Source organism: Camelus ferus, chromosome 2 (genome assembly GCF_009834535.1).
Source record: "Camelus ferus isolate YT-003-E chromosome 2, BCGSAC_Cfer_1.0, whole genome shotgun sequence".
Taxonomy (NCBI): Eukaryota; Metazoa; Chordata; class Mammalia; order Artiodactyla; family Camelidae; genus Camelus; species Camelus ferus.
In genome coordinates, this window is record NC_045697.1 from 39,603,139 (window position 1) to 39,623,799 (window position 20,661).

Sequence of the window (20,661 nt, forward strand, 5' to 3'; positions counted from 1 at the left end):
ATTTCTGTGACTCTGGTAAAGATGACCGTGACCAACTGCCCCCACTGTTATCCTGCCCGGAGCAGGAAAGTTGCAGAGCCCTGTGGTCTGCGTGCCAGCTGATGGGTTGAGGGCTTTGCTCCATTCTGTTTAACAGCACTAAAGGGCTAGAAACTGAATTAAAGGTGGGTGAGTGAAATGATAGCTTTGAATACCAGTTAAAGAAACTCATGCTCACCATCTGTATTGAGCAGAGAGGCCAGTACTTCTCATACTTCAGGAGCATGAGAATTACCTGGGGACTTATTTTTAAAATCAGCTCCTTCCTGCTGCCCTCCTTCCCTGGACTTATTGAATCTGAATCTGGGTGTGACAGGGAAAGTGTCAACATTTTAACAAGCTTCCGGAAAGCAAATCTGGTACAAATGGGGCACACACTCAGAGAAGCACTGATCTAAACTATGGTTAATGATTATCGCTTGCATAAAGCCCTTGACAGCAGGGACATGTAAGATTCTACCACTCTACTGCTCAGCAACCCCAAATAACATGCTTAATATCAGGATCCTAGGTGCTTTTTTCTTAACTGACGCTTTCATTTACTAGATGGTCAGTGTTACCTATTAAAACAAAGTATACTAACAATGTTTTTTTAATATGTTTTCTTTCTGACTGAACACCACTCTGTACTACCAGTGATATTAAGGGAATGAAGACGCAAACTGCTTCACAGAGGTCACATGCTAGTGAGGATGCAGACACATTACCAGACAATTACAATACATGTGGTGAATGCAGTGATGGACAGTATAATTAGCATAATAATAGAGATGCCTGCATGGATAATGTTACCCTATGTTTTATTTAACCTCATTTACGCATCTGATCTTATTAGAGGGCACGTTTGTACCCCAACGCCTACTTAGTTTATAATTTCCAATTGTGACTTTTTAGCCTTTCTTAGCATAATGTGAAAGTAGGTAGAAGATAAATTTCTTACTGCTAATCTGTAACTAAGATGAGAATAACAGATGAGGTTGAAGGCTAAGAATGAAATGAAACACTTTGGTTCCCTTTAATGCATTTTGCTATCTGTTTATTACTTAATGTAATTAGCAGACTTTCCAGAATGGAAGTGACTATATAGAAACCCATGATCTTTAGGAAAAAACTACAGGGGCTGAATGTTTAAAATGTGACCCTCTGTAGAATGAAGAATTCAGTTCTTAAAGTTCACTTCAAATGGCTCAAATTAATGATTATATCTATTGGGATGGTTAAATTAGCCCAATTATTTTTAAAAATACCAAAATATTTACATGTGATTTTTATGTTTAATGATAAAACTCAGCACATTCCGTGGCATTGTATGGGTATTCTTGCCAACTGGAAAAGTTCCCCCAGAGAAAATAATGTCACAAATAAGTAGAGAAACTATATTAAGAACTGAAATTAAAGTTTTCTTTTCTCGGGTTCTAAATTTACCTTATGTCACTAGAGAGATAGTATGTTTTTATCAGATTCCAGGCTTTACTTATTCTTTAGTTTCTTTGCATGATTTATAGCCCATTGGATTATTTTTCCTTAGATATTATGGATCCGTGGGTAAGGATCTCTATTTTATGTAGAGAAAGACTTCAATAGGCTGAAAAATAAAATCTTAACTCACTCATATGTCTATGACAGAACTTTCAACTTTACAGTAGTATTTTGATTTGCTTGATTAGCTTTCAAATAGTCACTAACTCATTTTATATCCACAAGGGCTAATAATGGAAGATGAAGTTAAGAGCACTCAAGATTATTCTAGATTCCTCTGGTTTTAGTGCGTTGGCATCTGCTTTCCACATGTTTAGCGTCATTTTTTCTCTTGGTTTTATCAAAGTGGGAAAATGAGATTAATGATGTCTGTAACTCTCTTTTTCATTACTTCATCTAGCACATTATGATGGTGAAACACATCATAATTCCAAATTGTAATGGCTCTTTGGGAAGATTTATGGCACAGGGTTAATTAACATGTATTAGCGATCCAGCCTGGGAAAATTTCACTGAAACTTCTTACCAGCAGAATTCATCTAGTCTTCCTAATTATTGGTCTTTAGAATATCCTTTTGCAAACAAGTAGTCATTGGAAACATGGGGATGAGACGGGAGTCAAGCAGGGAACAACCCAGGTAATGATGGCTCTGCTTGTGGATCGTCTGTGTGGTGTTAGAGAGCCCTCTACTGCTTGTGGTGGTGACACCTTCAGCTCATTTATCTGTGAACCCAAATTATTCCAAACCTGTTGGCACTTTGAAGGTACTCCCTGTGCTCCCCACTCTCCCCCTCCGCAAACAGCCTGACTGAGTTAACAGCTGCCTCACTTCAAGTCTGGGTTAACCCTTCTAGGTTTGAGTGGCTGACTTCATCATCAATATGGTCTATGTTTGGTGAGAACAAATAAGATCTCGGTGGGCTCCTGTCTCACGTGATGATTGCAGTGCCTCTGGAGCTTAAAAGTGTGCTGATTATTTCAGTAAAGAAGCTGGTATGCACTAAGGTGAGGATATTCTTAAATTTTACAGATATCACCCTCTCTAAACCATTGAAAATAGTAGAGATGTTAGGGAGTCAACACAAAACAGTGGGGAAAGCAATGGAAAGATAGTAAACTTGCCATCAAAAAACATCCAAATCACTATGCTGCACACCAAAAATTAACACAACATTGTAAACTGACTATACTTCAATTTAAAAAAAAAAAAAAAAAGCATATCCAGACACTGACAGCCAAGTAGCTGTGTGAATTTGGGCAGGTCGTTTTCCTTATCTATAAAATGGGATGATAATACCCAGCATACTTACTTACAGGGGGAATTTTATAGTTAAAAGAACATGGTAGTTTTTTGTAAATGATGAAACTATTCAAATGTCATGAGTAATAGCAGTTTGCTTTTCTTTTGTTTATTCTTACACTTGCAATATCTTTCAATTCCTAGAAGTAGGAGTGCTTAACACAGTTAAGATAAGGCTCTATCACTGCATTGAATTTCATTGGATGAATTTTAGAAAGTGACCTAAAGCATGATTTGTGGGAAATGCCACTGAAAACACCATAGAATCAAATTTCTTGAAACTCTCAAAACTTTTTACCCTGTTTTTTCCTATGATACTTATATATCTGTGTGATTATCAGAATGAATTGCCAAAGAATTGGTTTATACTATATAAAACCTCTTCAAAGCTCTATGTATTCTTCCCTTAAGAAAAGCCAGAAATGACTTCTTTGGTAATAGCCGTACTGAGATGTAACTCACATACCATGCAGTTCACCTACTTAGCGTATACAATTCAGTGACTTTTAGTATATACACAAGGTTATGCAACCAACACTGCCATCAGTTTTAGAGTATTTTCATAACCCCAAAAGAAGCCCTGCATTCTGTAGCTGTCATGCCTTTCTGTGAGCTGAATGTCTGTCTCCCCTACAAATTCAGTTGTTGAGTCTCTAATCCCCAGTGTGGTGGTATTTGGAGGTGGGACCTTTGGGAGGTCTTTATTTCTTGGATAAAAAAGCTATGTTAGTGGGAAATAGTGGGGACAAATGTGGTAAAGGAAAATCATGACAGTGTAGGAACAGATCCTTGACTCATCTTTCTGTGCAGAGTCCTCTGTCAGAGGGAGGGCTTGCTAGCGGGAAGAAAATGAGATAATTTGCATGGCTTCCTGCAGTTTTGTATACCTCAGGAAATCCACATTCAGAATTAGTTAACAATTTAGGGAAATTATATATCTATTTTAACAAGCCCTTAAGAATGTTATAATAAAAGTAATTATTGAAAGAAGTTAGTAGAAATAGTTTACTGTTTCCTTCTTCCCTTCTGCGGGTATTCCCATATTCTTTTGATCTTGTTGCAGTAACTAAAGATTAGAAAACATGTTAACTTATTTATTAATGTTCTAAAAATATTCTCTTATCCACTGATACCAACACCCCCCAAAAGAAAGTTACTGTATTTTACATTCTGAATTACTGCCTCCCTAAGGCAGTCTTTCCATGTCTATAATAATGATAAACATCACTTTTCTGAACAAGAACCTCAAAGACAAATGAAAGCTTCCGGCTGCCTTGAAAATAGTTTTGTGACTAAACCAAACATTTCTTTAAGCCCCACACAAACCTTTGGGTTTGCAATGAAGTGAAATAATTTTCTTTTCCTGCTCTCAAGCTAGAACAAACAGATCCAGTGTGTGGCAGGGCCATGTTCAAACACTGCCTTGCCTGGGCATATCCTCTCCTGGGTTCACTGTACACCGCAGAAAGTACAGTGTTTACATTACTGGCGCAGTGGCGGAACTCCTGCCTCTGACTGTGCCGCTGGAGAAAATAAATTTTCTAAGGAAGGGTGGGGGAAAACCCATGGCACAGTTGCAATTCCATGAAGTTTTGAATGGACGGGAATGAGATAAATGAAAATAATCAGCATACAGATATCTGAGAGACCTTCTTAGCTGGCAAAATTAATTTTGCAAATTATAAACAATTTAAATTCTTAAAATATTTAATCAAATGGTAGTGTTAGCACTCAGCATGGCCTTGATGTTGCTGATTTTATTCAACAGCCACTCACTGAGCACCCAGACTATTCTAGGAACCTTGCTCACTGCTGGTGGGACAAAGATAAAGACAGATCCAGGAGGCTGAGCCAGCGTCTGGACTCAGGAATTTTAGTGTCTTGTGCTGAGCGCTGGCTCATGGCTGTGAACAGAGCTTCTCGGAGTCTGAAGCTCCCTCTCCAGGGTGATAGAGATGGCTTCCCAGATTAGATGACATTTGAGCTGAGAGATGAAGTATTTACCAGGTGGAGAGAGATGGAGGAAATATTTAAGAGAGAGAGAGGGAACAGCATGTACAAACAGAGTTATGAAAGTGCAGTGAGAGGTTGACGGAGACATGCTGCCCTGAGATCAGGAGGACTCGTGTGTGCCAGGTTTAGACATCTGGATTTTACCCCAAAGACAAAAGGGGAAGCTGGAGAGGCTGTTAGGTTAGGAGGACAAATCTTGTGGGAGAATCAAGGATAAACTGGTCTGGGTGGCAGGGAAACAGAGAGTATTGCCCCTATGAAAGACGAAGACAGTAGAAATGGAAAGGAAGGATGAGATTCAGAAAACTTGTATCTTTCTGAGATAGAATCAGTGCAACTCGGTAATTGATCCCATGTCGGAGTAAGGGATAAACTTTGAGAGCAGTTGGCTTGTTAATGCAACTTTAGTATTACAACAGGAATAAGAATTCTGTCCTGTGACTTCTAAGCACATCCCCAGCCAGAATCCCCTGTAATGTGCAGCATGAGACTCTAAGCTGTGTCGACCAGTCCACAGGCAGTCCTGGTTCACTTTTGACCCTCTCACTGTAGGGAGAGATGCAAGAGAGACAGATGCTAAAGCAACCCCACCCCTCCCTGCTTAAAACCTTTACTCCTCTTCCCTGACAAGCAAGTACCCTCTCCCCCTCTAATCTCCCAGAGACAGAAAGGTGTTCATCAGCTGGAACTAGCTGGGTAGAGAGATTGAAATAGAATGAGATGCTTCCGAGTTCCCTCCAAGTATAAAAGTTCTTTGAATGAAAAAGACAGAATGTAGGTTACAAACAATGCCACTGGTCATAAAGTACAGAGGAATCAGAAGAGACCATGTGTCCCTGAGTTTCCTCCTTGACACCATCCTGTGGGACAAGCAGGTCAAGGATGTTTTACAGAGACCTGGAGATTCTCTGTCAGCTCCCATGAGCTTCTAGAACGACATTTCTCATGCCCACTGCTGGGCATATCTGGACCCGCTTCCTCTCTGATTTTCTCTGTACTACTTTGGCCCAGAGCTGATTCTGGCAGTGAGGTAAAGAGGGAAAGAGTGGTTTCTCTCTGTTCTATGAGAACATAGATCTTAACTCAGCAGCATTCATTGGGTATTGATTACACATCAAGCAAGGGAGATGTGTTTTTAGCACAGCGTTTTTCACCTGTGGGTCATAAAACCAATTTAGCAGGTTGTGACCAGTATTTCATTTAATTTTATGTAAGTGAAGTGTAACAAAATAGAAAATATCCAAAGTCAGAGTACTTTCATGACATTTTTGTCCCTCTTATGTGTCTGTATACTACCATGGTATAAAATGTGTTCCTAACTGGATCGTGACCTGAAATTTCCCAGAACACTGTATCTGGACTGCTTATTGAAAATAGTTTATTTGAATGAGAGGTTAGTACAGGCCTGGAAATTAAAACCCCATGTCAGTATGGAAAGTCGATTCTAGTCTTAGCGTCCCTACAAATGAACTTTCAGAGCACAACCTTTTTGTGAGATGGAGATACTTGTTAAGCTGGTTCTTAATTCTGGATTTGGAAAAAAAATTTTTTTTTAGTAATTGTATGTGTTTCCTAACACAGCTGTAATAAAGTACCACAAACAGGGCAGCCCACTGACCCCAGCCACATCCTGTGTTAGTTACTGATGAAAGGCACTGGGAGTTTCTCTCTTCAATGACTTGGCTTTGCAATTTGCTAAAAGATTGAAGGACATTGGTTCATGGTGCAGAGACGTATGGTCTCAGCGTTCTCGGGGCCAGAGGTCCCAAAGTAACCTGTTGGCGGGGCTGTGCTCCCTCTAAGGACACTGGAGAACGAGTTGTTCCAGGTCTCTCTCCTCGCATCCAGTGGTTCCTTGGCTCGGGCAGCACAACTCCAGTCTGTACGTGGTGTTCCCCCTGTGTGTACATCTCACTCCCAGTTTCCCCTTTTTATTAGGGTGCCGGTAATACTGAATTAGGGCCCACTCCAGTGGTGTCATGTTAACTTGGTCACCTCAGTCAGGACTGTGTTTTCAAATAAGGTCACATTCTGAGTTTCTAGAGGTTGGGCTTCAACACATCTTTTCAAGGGGATACAGTTCAGCCCATAACAATATATTTCAGATTTCTACTAAACAATTAAGAAAATGGTAGAAATATTTTCCTGTCTTACTGGGGAGAAGGGTTCTACATTTTTGCAAGTCTTTTTGTTTTGTTTGTTTTGCTTCCAAAACAATACCTCTTCACGTTGGCTAAAATTTCTTGTCCTGCGAACATTGACAGCTTCAGCTCTTTGCATTTACCCATTGGTCAGGAAAATCTGTTTGCTCCTAAATGTCAGTAATTTGTTTTCATTTCTACTGGCTAGGTGTTGCATTCTTAGTTACAACATGCAAATAATAAGACTATAAACAAAGCTGCTTGGGTTAACAGTAAAGAATTATACATACATCTACAAAAATATCCCCCCAAAATTACACTCCAAGCACTTAGCTATGAGCTGATCTGCACACGTTTACATTTGTTTTCCAAAAGGAAGAGGGTGATTGTTTTTTTGCAATATTCCTGAGTGGGGCCGAACCAAAAATCCAAGCTGCAGAACATCAGCTGCTACATCACACCTCAGATGGATGCACAGAAATGCTATAAATGGAGGGTAGTATATGTCAATGCCTGAGACTGTGGATAAATCAAAAATGCTCAAGTGTGGTACCTTATGTTTTGCAGAGGAAGGAAGGAAAGAAAACATGCTAATTTCACTCACCTAATCATTCTCTAAGAAAATTCTTCCACTTAGCACATTCTGTTGCAACATGAGGGGGAAACCTGAATTCCAGAGACAGTGTTTACTTAATACTTACAATTTTGTCCTTTCACGTGTCCCTCACTTCCTCTCTCCCCTTTGCTCTTTGGTTTTTTTTTTTTTAAGCCCCAGTAGATGGTTCTTTAGTTTTATCTATAAATGAAACCTAATCCTTAGCATTTACCCATTTTTCTGTACTTTTCAGTGCTCAGGGAATACTTACCAACTGTTTCTTCTAGCTCAAATCACTTGAAAATGTAGTTAAAGTGTGTAGCTAAATATGCAGATTATGTTAATTTTGAGGGTAGCCAGCCACATTAACCAATTAGAAAGTTGGACTAATTGGAACATTTATCAGGACAGTTCAAAAGGGCATTGAATGGAATGGTGGTTTGATCCAGTAATTGAGGGTCCATTCTGAATCCCTCACTCTGGGAATTTTCCCAGCCGTATTTGATTTTTCTTAGACAGAGAAGATGCCATGCTGTTCACAATTCCAGTTAGCTTGCTCTGTAATTAAATTTCTGTGGCCTCAGTTTAGGAATGAGTGCAGCTCATAAAGAGACTGTAAGCCTGGGGGGGTCATTCATTTCTGTGCATTTGCCAATGTTGAGCCACATAAAGAAATAAGTTAGATGGCACCTCTCCCCCCCCAAACCCTCATGTCTTTGTTATTGCCCTTCTCAGTTATAGCTCCTTAGATTTGGACTGTCACCTGAGTCTATTTGATAAATGTTCTTCCCACAGGCAGCTGTTTTGAGAGACTATAACATCATGTGTCTGAAGACCTTAAGCACCCGATGGCCTGACATACATGAAGTGATTGCCCAAATCACTCCATGTACTTGATTTTTTTTTGTGAAAAAAAAAAAAGCAGATTAATTGGCTGCTTAAGGTTGGCAATTATTCAGAGTCAGCAAACAGGAAATAATTAAAACATGGGTTTATACTAGTAACCAAGGAGGAAATTGAACAAATTCCAAGTTGTTACAGTTTGTCATTGGCTTCGTTTCGTGACACACACTCCCCTTTTCATTCCCAGTACATGTGCTTATTTTTAAAAATTGAAAGTGAATCTGAATTCTCTATTTCAAACTTTGGCAAAAAATTATGACTCATTTAATATCATTGGACATGCCTGAGGTTGACATAAAACTAGGAACAGGCATAAATAAGCTCTATAAATAAGTGGGGGCATGTGATAGTAATACAGTATTCATTTTGCACAGGTGTAGAAACGGTGATCTTTTCAAGTGTTTTGCATTCTGATGTGTACATTTTGTGGAAAAGTTTATTTTCACTGTCCTTGGCCATTTTTTCTGAAAATTCTGTTTAAAAATCAGTGCATAAAATTGATTTTTAGAATTAATTGACTTAATTAATTTGAAGTCAGTTCTTTAGCTGTTGCAGGATTTATACCATTGTCAAGATTACGTTACTAAACCCTATGCAAGGGTACTTTTATGAAAGGGAAAAAAGAAATAAGGTAATTAACTATCAAAATTAATTATCTTCATTTTCTTTTCAAATTTTACTGTAGTTCTTGGGCACTGGACATGGATTGATGCCCTATTGACTGCTACTGACTAAGTAAATCTAATACTGGGTCTGTTTCATTTTGTTTAAACTGTAGTGCCTACATTTTCTTTCTTGGAACACTTAGAACTGCTCAAAATTCAGGGACACATCCAAATCAAGAATATCTGATTTTGTCTTTCATTGACAAGTTTACTTTGTGCAGATGCAGCCTGAAAAATATTTGCTCATGATTAAAACCTCATGTTGCTGTCCAGAGACATTCTTGACACGCTGCCAGTACATTTTAATAAATTAATCATCTTATACGTGCTATCAGGCATAATGCATTGAGTGGATTTTGACTAAGGTCGATGTAGAGTTGTTATATTCAGAAGAATGCCAGGGAGCTTATAAAGTCCACAAGAGCTTGTTAAGGGCTGCTGGAATGGGGGTTATTCATCCCATCAAATTTTGATAAGTTAAAATCGAAGGCAAGGCAGTAAGCAACAAAAGTGGACACAGAATACAGTCATTTGCACATCACTAGCTGTGTGACCTGGAGAAGTTATGTGCCTGCTCTGAGTGTGCTGTTCTCAAGTGAGGGGCAAGGACCAGGGAGGGTTTTGGTGAGGATTTACGTGAGATATGATGTCAAGCAGCTGATAGTACCTGGCTGATGAATAAATGTGTGAGGGAGAGAAAGTGTAAAGGAAAGAAAGCTTGATTTTGATTGCCTCTGTTGGCTACAAAGAAATTTTCTCTCCCTCTCTCCCTCTCTCCTCTCTCTCACATCACACACACACACACACACACACACACACACACACACACACACACACACAACACATAAACACACACACACAGTATTAGCTGAAGCACATGAACAGTTGTGTTCAGAACCCTGCACCATTTAAATCATCTTCCCAAAGCGCTTCTGAATTCTAAGAAAACCAACCATATTGCTAACTGAATGTTCACTAAAGTACCCTTGTTAATTTGCATTATAATTTGTTACATGTTAGAGTTTGGGGGAAAAAAAAAAAAGTAATGCAGTGCCCATTTTATAACACATGGAGGCAATTTCCCTGTAACAATAATCATTATGGTTTTTAGTTGCAGTCTTTTTGCATAGTGTTGGTCAAAATTAATACTTTTTGACACGGAATCACTGATTAGGGTGCAAACCCAATTCTAACATTTTTATGATTGGTTTAGTGTTTTCAAGGGCTGTTTTGAAGTCAAATGTATCAGCTCCCTGTATCAGTTTGGCTTACAGTACTCACTCCCATAAGAGCGCTGCGTCCCAGGTGGTTTCTTCCCAAGACACCTGGACGTTTCCCAGGTGTCATCGCCTCTAACTCTCCAAGCTTTGTCCTCAGCCCGTCAACATTAGAGTCAGTAATAAAGTTGATCTATCACTTACCCTTCACTTGGGAAGAATGGCACAGTCACTTACAAACTTTAAAATCTTTGGCAACATAAACATGAGAGTAGCTAAGTGATATTGAAATTGGTAACCAAAATCATGAGAGAATGAAAGTGTCATATTTCATCTTCCTCCTTCCAACTAAATTGTTAAGACCTTTCCTACTTCCAGGACAGATGTATGTGTGTGTGACACTATCACTTGTAATAAGATTTTTGGTGATTGCCAGGGTAATATTACCAACTAAAGCAAACTTTCCTCTTTTCATCAGTGATGCTTGTGGTGTACCCCACCCGCACAAGAGGAAATTACTAGAGCTTCTTCTTAATTTTATCTAATAATTTACATTTCTACTTTTGTCTGTTTAATAATGCACATAATAAAACATAGACGGATACTTAGTCATATATTGACTAAGTGGCTGCTTAAAAGCAAATTTTATGTGAGTAAATAGTCAAAAACGTTCAAAGTCCACTCCAGTAGACACTAAAAGGGAGAGACTGTTTGAGGTCCTTTATCAGAAGGAAAAAACATGTTAAAGAAAGGAAAAATGTTTTATTGTAGTACATGTTTTACATTTCTTAGTTAAATACTTTTATGTGAAGCTTCCTATTGCTTCTGTGTTGTTTGAGGAACTTAAACTATGTTTATAATTTCATTTATGTCCTTTCATGTTATCTACCCTCATTAATACTTCCCGTAACTACAAAGAACACGAGTGTTTACTGCTGTGCTTTTCGCTGCTAGGGCATCATTCCTAAGTGGCTCACACTTAACAGTGTGTTGTTAACACTTGTTGAAACAGTTGGCTGTCTCTTACTTTCATCATCATGTTAATGAGCTGTGATTAGCTTTACTGAGATAATTATGTGATCGTTTTAAAGGTTTATGTGTAATGTATGAATACTTGGATGGGGCTTGTAGAATAAAATAGTAAAAAGCTTCCCCTTGCAAGTGTGATATGAATTACTTTGGCCTCAGGCTAATCTTCAAAGAAACTTCTCTTGATGGTCTCCCTTGAAGGAGTAATTGACCTTCCAAGGTAGAGTGTGCTTTACTAACCCCACTCCATTGTAAGATTAGCTCTGATGCATGGAAACAAAATTTGTGACAGGTAGAACAGAGTTGTGGTAAAATTGACATGCTATGGTATTAACAGAAATTCTATTAATTCAAATTTTATTTTCCTTTTAGTTCCCAGGAAGATGAAAGACCCATGTCACCTTTCTACTTGAGGTATTTATTTGATTTTTATTGATCTATTATGGGGAACGGAGGAGGGTTAAGGCTTCTTTGGGTTCATTTTCCCATGTTAATTCTTTTCAGTAGAATATTCTATCCTGTGGCCAGACCACGCTTATTAGAACCCCTCATCGTAATGTTCATGCTATATTTTTCTTCTCTTTTGTTTAAAAAAATCTTGAAAACGAATTTTAATATAGTTGAAAAGACTAAAATAGGATACTTGGGTTTAAATTCAGAAATGTCAAGGTAGTCATTTTAATTTCCAAAACGGCCTGATGATGAGGCTGTAACCTAAATTTTAAAATCTGTATACAGATAGAGAAGGGCTTTGAGCACAAGGCTCACTTGCTGAAGAAGTTGTGGGTTATCTTAGATCATCTTCTATATAGCAGTGGTGTGAGAAACTAACATTTAGCAAGTTCGTGGATTGTTGTCTAAAGTTTATAAAGCCAGAATGACAACTCTTAAAACAGGGAAGTTTACAGAATTCAAAGTAGATGTTAGATGAGATCACTTCTCTCCAGACTAAAAAGTTGTTGTATTGATGTGATTTTCTGTGAACCGTCCCCCTTAGGTCACAACCTTGAGCCAGGTTTTTCTTACTTACTGCATTTCTTTCCTTACTATCTACCCACTTTAAAGGCTTAGAAAATATATTTGAAAAGAATATGATCACATAAATTACAGTTAAAATTGCTGAAGTTTTTTTTTTAACCTACCTCAACTTTGAAATCCACTTTTTAAAAAGCAGTGTCAAGATAAGAGGTACATATTTTGTTTGTTGCTTGTCTGTTTTTGAGTCTGGTTTGTTGCAATAGTCTCAGAGTTAGATTTAGATTTTAATTCAGCCACCATAGTTCAGAAGTGTGTCATAGGACTTCAGACTTGGCCAAGGAACCGCTTTGCAGTAGTGTTCTGCCCTTTAGCAACTTGAAGCATGTTGCATAATCACTTTGTGGCAAGAGAGGGAACATTTGAGGTTTCAGTTTGAGACAACACGGTGGTCCATTTGATTCATCCTGGTGTCCTGCCAACCACATCAGCATCTTCTGGTTCATAGGCTCTTATCAACGGTGCAGCCACTGTCAACACATGAGGGGCTGTTGCTGGGTGCACGGTGACTCCAGTGTTCGTTATGTGGATGCACACAGTAATAGCAAACAAATGATTATCATATATTAATGGAAATTAAGTTTTACATAGTATGGAAGACTATAGCACCAGATCATGACAACTAGTGAGAACTATTCTCTGAGTATCTTATTTTTACTACTCTGGATAACATCAGTCTATGTCTTATCTAGTATTGAATTTTTTTTTTACCACTGTTTTAAAAAATGGATAGGGTTTTAAATGGGCTTATAAGTCGTTGAGTCCTCAAAAACACATAATTGTGTTTTAGAATATGATACATTTTGTAATTATCTAGACTAAGAATGTACTCTGGAAAAAGAAATTCTGTACTTCCAAAATGAACGTAAAAGAGTGTAAAGAAAATCACTACTGAACTCTCGATGGAAGCTATTTGACCTTTTAGTGTTCAGAGTCATTAAAACTAAAATGTGATCAAAGTAGGGGGAAAAATAAATGTGCATACTAGTTTGCGTTTGCAGTAGAAGTAAAGTTGCAGAAAGAGGAAAAGTTACTGGGAAGCATTCTTTTCATATAAGGGAAATTTAAACTAAGTGGACGTATTTTGTAAATGCAAAACTAGTAATTCTTTGGCCTGAAATTTAAAATTTCAAATGTAGTTTCTTTTTCTGAATAACATAGTTGATAATCATAGAAATTATGTAAGAATTAGGTTCGTATGAATTACTTTAGCTTTCTTTTTTTACCCACTTGACATGAAGCAGGGAGAATCTATTGATAAAACATGAAACTTTTTTTCCAAATCATTTGCATGGCTGGCTTGAGATTAACTTTTACTAGCCTGTTCTATACAGAATTTAAGTAGAAGAAAGAAAACATGATTGTTAATTATGATTCAGTTCTATATTTTTTGGATTAGGAACATTAATATGTCCATGGAAAATTTAATTTATGTATCAGTACACTGTTTTTTGCACTACCTCTAATAGCAAATGAATGCTTAAATGTTTTAAAATATTTAACTACATTTCTGTAAAGTCCTTGCCTTCCATCCCTTTCCATCCCATTTGATTACAATTCCTTTGCTGCACTGTTAGTAAGGGGAGTTACTGCAAGACTAATAAATTTCATAATGATTTGTTAACATGATGAAAAAACTAAATTGGCTCTTTTAAATCCAAAATAATTTTTACTGTGCCTTGGAAAAGTAAAAAATGATTGGTTGTTGCAAAATGGTATCTTCCCTGGCTTAGGAATATTGAATGCTAAATATTATACATTGGCAGTGCTGATTGGTCAGATTTTTTCGGAAGAGGAAAGGCCCAATCAGGAGATAAGACCTGTCAGCTGAGATGGATACTCGCCAGAGTAGATTCAGCCACAAGAAGCCAGGCAGAGGGGATGGGGTATTCAGTGGTGGGGTATTCAGTTTGGCGGTTTATCCTGAGGGGTCCAACATAAGGTAGAATGGCATAGCTCAGTGTCTGCAAGTTTGGGAGTGAGCAATCTTCAGGTAGACCAGATCAAAACAGAGATAAGATGAGGGCAAAGCAGGCCTCCAGGTTCAGAGGAAGGAGAATAGAGGGTCCATAAAGGAACTCAGAAACAGAAGCTCAGACAGGCATCTAGCCATCAGAAGGGAGATAAGGTGCATTGTTTATAACGACATGGAGGGGTCTGTGTCTGGGTTAGAGATGGAGAACATAAAGAGGCTGCAGTGCACTGGTGGAGGTTCCAGGACTTCCTGAGGCCAGGGGAAGGAGCCTGAGATGCAGGAACAGAGAACACAGGGGGCTGTTTCAGTCATTCCCTTGCTTCACCTCTCACCTTGTAGAATTTCATTTTTTGTGATTGCTGTTCCCTTTTAACAGTCATGGCTGAACCACATGGTAGTCTCCTGTACACTCCAACTGCCTTCCATCCTTTCTGTAATAAGGTAGGGCTCTTATAAATAAACCTGCACTCAGATATTCTCATTCTAGATAAGTGATCTTCTGTGATAAGAACTCTGGCTTCCCTAATTTCAGTCGTCATCCAACCTAACCTAACTCACCACCGAGGCAGTTGTCCTTTTTCGCAAAGGAAAGAAATCGTAGCCACAAATCTATACCTGCCGCCATCCCATGTGGCAAGTTTATTGCAGCTACAGTAGCTCAAACAGTAGGTGTCATTGTTCCCTAGGTGCTCATTAGTGATGACCCGCCCTGTTGAAGTGATTAAGGTAATGAACGGGAAGGACAGGTTATGCCAAACCCTCCGTGAGATTGCCACTATATAAGCATGAACCTGCATACCTAAGGTGAAGAACATGCTTGGCAAAGTTGCCTGTACCCTGGCCTCTTTGATAGTCTAGGCTGAAATCCCAGAAAAGGTGCCCCACCTCAGTTGCTCAGATTAGCGTGACAGCAACTTGCCATAGGTGTTCTTCTGCCTGGCACCCAGTCAGATCTGATTGGGATCCATTGCTAGTTCTCCTTCTGTTTGTCTGAGTCTTCAGTGTCTGCAAGCCCAGGTCGTGATTTCTGTTGTTATTTCCACTGGAACTAGGGTTCTTGATCTCCACTTTCTGTTCCTCCTCATCTCTACCTGCTTCCCTTCACCCCTGCAATACCTTAACGTTCCTTATGGCCAGGATCAGGTCCTGTCCTCATCCCATCACATCTGATTTCGACCCTTGAATTCCTTCTTTATAAATTCCTGGACTATACATGTAGGCTGGATACCTAGAACCCGTCCTTGCCTATGCTTTATCAGAATCCTGAATGTGTGCTTCAGGGGTTGCATACCTGTAACCAGTCTTACTCACTGGGCTCTAAACAGCTCACCTGGCCTCTGAATGGTGACTCCTTGCTTACCTAACACTTGTCTTCTAGCTTCTGCACTGAGTCTCCTCCTCTTTTTCCCTTTCTTATTGAATGCCTCATTGAAACCCTGAAATCAATAGTGTTTATCAATTTCAGCCCAAATTTTTAAATTCATGATGCTGATTGAAGCTGTTACTATTTTAGCAGATTTCAATTTCAGTATTTCATATGTTTTCTAATTTTCTTGAATTAGGAACATCAATTAGATTTATTTCTAAGTTAGCTGTTTGGCACACAAATTCATTCTTTAGGATTTTGTTAATTTTTCTTCTAGAATCTAGGAAGCATCAATTTAATGAAAGTCTTCTAACTGAAGAATGTATGTTGAAGGAAAAATTAAGCTTTGGATAAATTCAGATTAAAATAGACATTTGATGGGATTTGGAAATTATACTACTTCTATCTTGATATGTAGAAAAATTCTTTCTAACTCATCTTTGGATGGCTTTTTGAGGACTACCTTTCCTGGATGAATTTGTGCTAGAATTTGTATGTTTGTGATTTTTTTTTGGTAATATTTATTAAGTTTTTAATAGTTTATTTTTCTCCTTAAGCATAATGTATGCTTAATTATCTAAATTATCATTTTGAGGTTAAAAGCTCTTAGTATCAGTTGGGATAGTTACCAGACATTATATTTGTTTATAAGCCCGTTTCGGGCTACTGACTAAAATGTAGAATAAACAAGCAGGCTGTTTATTTAATTATCTACTTGATTTTTTTCCCAAGATGATAAAGTCAGCTAGATGTTTCAAGTGTTTTTAGACACAGATAAATATATATTTAAAATTGTTTTTTCCTTATCTCTTTTGACTAGAATAGCATTTCTAAACAGAGGAAGTACATGATTTCTGTTTATGGAGCTCTTTTGGGTTTTTTTAGGTGGTGGTTAAATATAAATAAAATAAAATTTGCTGTTTTAACCATTTTAAATTATTTTTAATTGTTATAAAATACACATATATAAAACTTACCATCTTAACCATTTTAAGTACATTTCCACTAATAATGCGTAAGTGTCCGGTTTCTCTACATTCTTGTCAACATGTGTCATTTTCTGGTTATTTATAATACTGTCTTTATGATGTAAAATATGTGGCACTCATTAAAGATACCTGGGTCTCACTAGCCAAGATTCTGAGTCTCAAGAGGGCTGGCTGTCCATATTTCCAAAAAGTGTCATAGAACAAACTTTTCAACAAACAGTGCAGGGAAAATTGGATATCCACATGCAAAAGCATATAGTGGAACACTTACCTAACACCATATACAAAAAATTAACTCAAAATGGTTCAAAGATCTACATATAAGAGCTAAAACCATAAAACTCCCAGAGAAAACACTGGGCAAAAGTTACATGACATTGGATTTGGCAGTGATTTCTTAGGTATGACACCAAGGGCACAGAAAACTAAAGGAAAAAATAGACAAATTGGACTGGTTGAATTTTTTTAATTCTGTGCATCAAAAAAAAAAAAAAACTATCAACAGAGTGAAAAGGCAACTCACAAAATGGTTGGGAAATATTTGCAAACCATGTATCTGATAATAGATTCATATCTAGAAGAGATAGAGAACTCCTAAAACTCTACAATGCAAAACAAACATCACAATTCAAAAATGGACAAAGGACTTGAGTAGGCATTTCTCCAAAGAACAATATACAGATGGCCAGTAAGCACATGAAAAGATGCTCAACATCTCTTGTCATCAGGGAAATGCAAATCAAAACTACAATGAGATACTTCCTCATACCGATTAGGATGGCTGATATTTAAAAAACACACACACACACACACACACAGCAAATAACAAGTACTGGCAAAGATGACAAGAAATTGGAACACTTGTGCATTCCTGGTTGAAATGTAAAATGGTGCAGCCACTAGAGAAAATAGTAACGGCAGTTCCTCAAAAAATTAAACTTAGAATTACCACACGATCCAGGAATTCTACTTTTGTGTATATACTCAAAAGAATTGAAAATAGGGTCTGAAAGAGATGTTTTTACACCCATTTCATAGTAGCATTATTCCCAATAGCCAAAAGGTGGAAGCAACCCAGATGTCCATCACTGGATGCACTGATAAAATGCAGTTTATACATTTATTATTCAGCCTTTAAAAAGGAAGGAACTTTTGACAAGTACACAACATAGATGAACCTTGAGGACATTTATACTGAGTGAAATAAGCCAATAACAAAAAGACAAATACTACATGATTCCACTTATATGAGGTACCTAATGTAGTCAAATTTATAGATCCATAAAATAGAAGAGTGGTTGCCAGGGGCTGAGAGGAAGGAGAGAATCAGGAGTTACTGTTTAATGAATACAGAATTTCAGCTTTACAGGATGAGAAGAGTTCTGGAGATGTATGATAGTGATGGTTGCATAGTAATGTGAATGTACTTGATGCCCCAGGATGTACACTTAAAAATGGTTAAGATTAAGATGGTAAATTTTATATTATGTGTATTTTACCACAGCAAAAATAATTTGAAGGAAAAAGCGTCATAGGAGATTTTGATGTATATCCCTAGCTAAAAACCACTGAACCAGGCCAACCATGTAATTATTTTATACTGAAGAATGGTTATAAACTTTACTACTGTTTATGGTACCATTGTTCAGGGATTCATTATTGAGTTCTTGACATCTGAGGATCATTAGTCATATTTCTTGCATAGTAACCAATAAGTAGAAATTCTTGATTTAATTCTATCAATGTTAATTAAGATATTAAACATATATTTAGGCTATACTAAGAAACAAAGATAACTTATATAAATGTTTATATTTTTATGCTTCTCTTCATATCTCCTCTCAGCTTGAAAAAGCAAAGGAAATATTTAACTTGTAGAAAATGATACCTTTGTAGCCATTCTGTCTAGATTTCTTGCTGCTTCATTTTTCAGTCTCCTGCCTCGCTATAGACTTCTGTTTATAAGAACTTAAGATTTTAATGAAATGTAAACCTCTGGGTAGCAGAGTAGCTTTGCCTGATGTAAATACTTCCAGCTTCCCATTTAAATTCTAATTATGATACGAAAGATGAAAACTAGAGACAGTTTTATAGCAATGATAAAGAAGAAAACCATATGTCAGAGGTCACATCATCAATAAGGATGATTGGAGAAACATATTTTTGCCTTGCTGGCTTCATGTTTCACCATCTAAACAATACAGTGACCACAAGGATAAAAGGAAGGGGAAAAAACAAAAAAACAAAAAAAACTGACTTGGATTCCTTCCAGTGTCTACTGCACTGACCAGAAAATCAAGTGATATTCCCTCAGCTGAGCAGAAACTTATTTTCTGAACCATCCAGAGCTGAGTTGTATATTCTTTGTCACCTCCCATTTAGAAACTAGAATGTTAAGTACACAGAACAATAGAGAGGAGGGGTCAACCCCCTGGGACGCTCAGTTACCTAGCAAAAACATTTGAGAAAGGGATAAAGGCAAGGAGATTATTGAATTTAATGCATGCTTTCAAGTGTACACTGCGCAAAGACAACTACAAATTTGTTTCAAATTCTCCAGCTTAAATCATAAAATTGGACCAAACAGCAAGTCCATTCAAGTATACATTATAGATTGTTCCAGGACAGGCTCATATTCTGGCTTTTAGAGTCTAAATCCAAGAGGGGGCATCTGCCCATAGCCAAGGGACAATGAAATAAATTCAGAACAAACTTTACCCAGCCAAGTTTTTGATAATGATTCTGCCTGAATTGATGGTCCCCCCTTATGAACCACTAAACACGAGAACTCTTTGGGAATCCATAAAGAGAAATTACAAACTAAGGGAAAGGATGACTTGCCCTGAGGACTCAGAGTAGAAACAGATTTGAGACAACTGTTTTTTGGTATGACTCACATGAAAACTTGGAAAGTAATATTGTCAATCTTCTCCAAAATGCTCGGGGATGTAAACAACCTTTTGAACTATGAGTAGGAACCTGTAAGGGGAGAGTAAGTTTAGAATTAAAAGTCTAGAGACACAGAAAAACAGCTGAAATGAGGGAAAGGGGAGCCTAGAAATGCAGAGATTTTTAAAACTTTGGAAAGCAGTAAAGAGCAGTGATTTAAAGTAAAACAAGTACGTGATGAAAGCAAAACTTGAGAAGCTTTTCCAAAACGAAAAAGAAAAGAATAAAGAAAAACTGAGAGAAATAATATTAGCTATGAAGGTCAGAGAGCAGAAAGCCAACCTGAAAATTATGATTCTAAAGAATAAACCATACTGATAGAAGTAGAAGTGGAAATCAACACTAATATATGCCCAGCTAATTGAGAGGTAAATCCCAAAACATATTTTTAATTAAGCAGTATAAACCTGGTTATAATCATTAGTGGAGGGGCAAAGAAATAATGAAATTCTAAATCTCTTATATTGTATAGGAGGTAGGAGAGTAGAAGCAGGAAGCAAGAGTTTCAAGGATTTGTTTTGTTTGTTTGTTTGTTTTCTTTGGTTGTTTTGGGGGGTTTTGTTTCAGTTTTAATAGTTACAGATATAGGGTGTGAGAGACAAGAATTGTGCATAGGATTCCTGTATCCCAAATAACCTCAGAAGATACACACAAAGACAGAAATTAAAGGAAAAGGAAGCTCCAAAATTACAAAACATTAAGCAAAAACCAAAAACTAGAACAAATGTAGCAGCTATGACAATAAGTGTAAATGGGTTAAATTCTTTGATAAAAGCTAAAAATGGCTTTTTAAAAAATGACTTCTTGAACTATCTTTTGCTCAGAAGAGCTATACCTAGACCAAAATGGCACAGAAAGATTAATTCAGGATTTATCTCTGATACATGTGAACAAAAAGAAAGCAAAGATAGCAATATCAATACCAGAACATCTAGAGTTCAAAGCCAAATCCATTAAACAGGACA

General features: G+C 37.5%; 1 protein-coding gene across 1 annotated transcript in view; it reads left to right on the forward strand.

Moving 5' to 3' along the window:
- FAM13A (family with sequence similarity 13 member A) overlaps nucleotides 1-20,661 on the forward strand; it is a 266,497-nt gene that overhangs the window by 178,977 nt on the left and 66,859 nt on the right. The window contains 1 exon segment of the mRNA XM_032498189.1: nucleotides 11,755-11,796. Within this exon segment, the coding sequence (XP_032354080.1) occupies nucleotides 11,755-11,796 (42 nt within the window).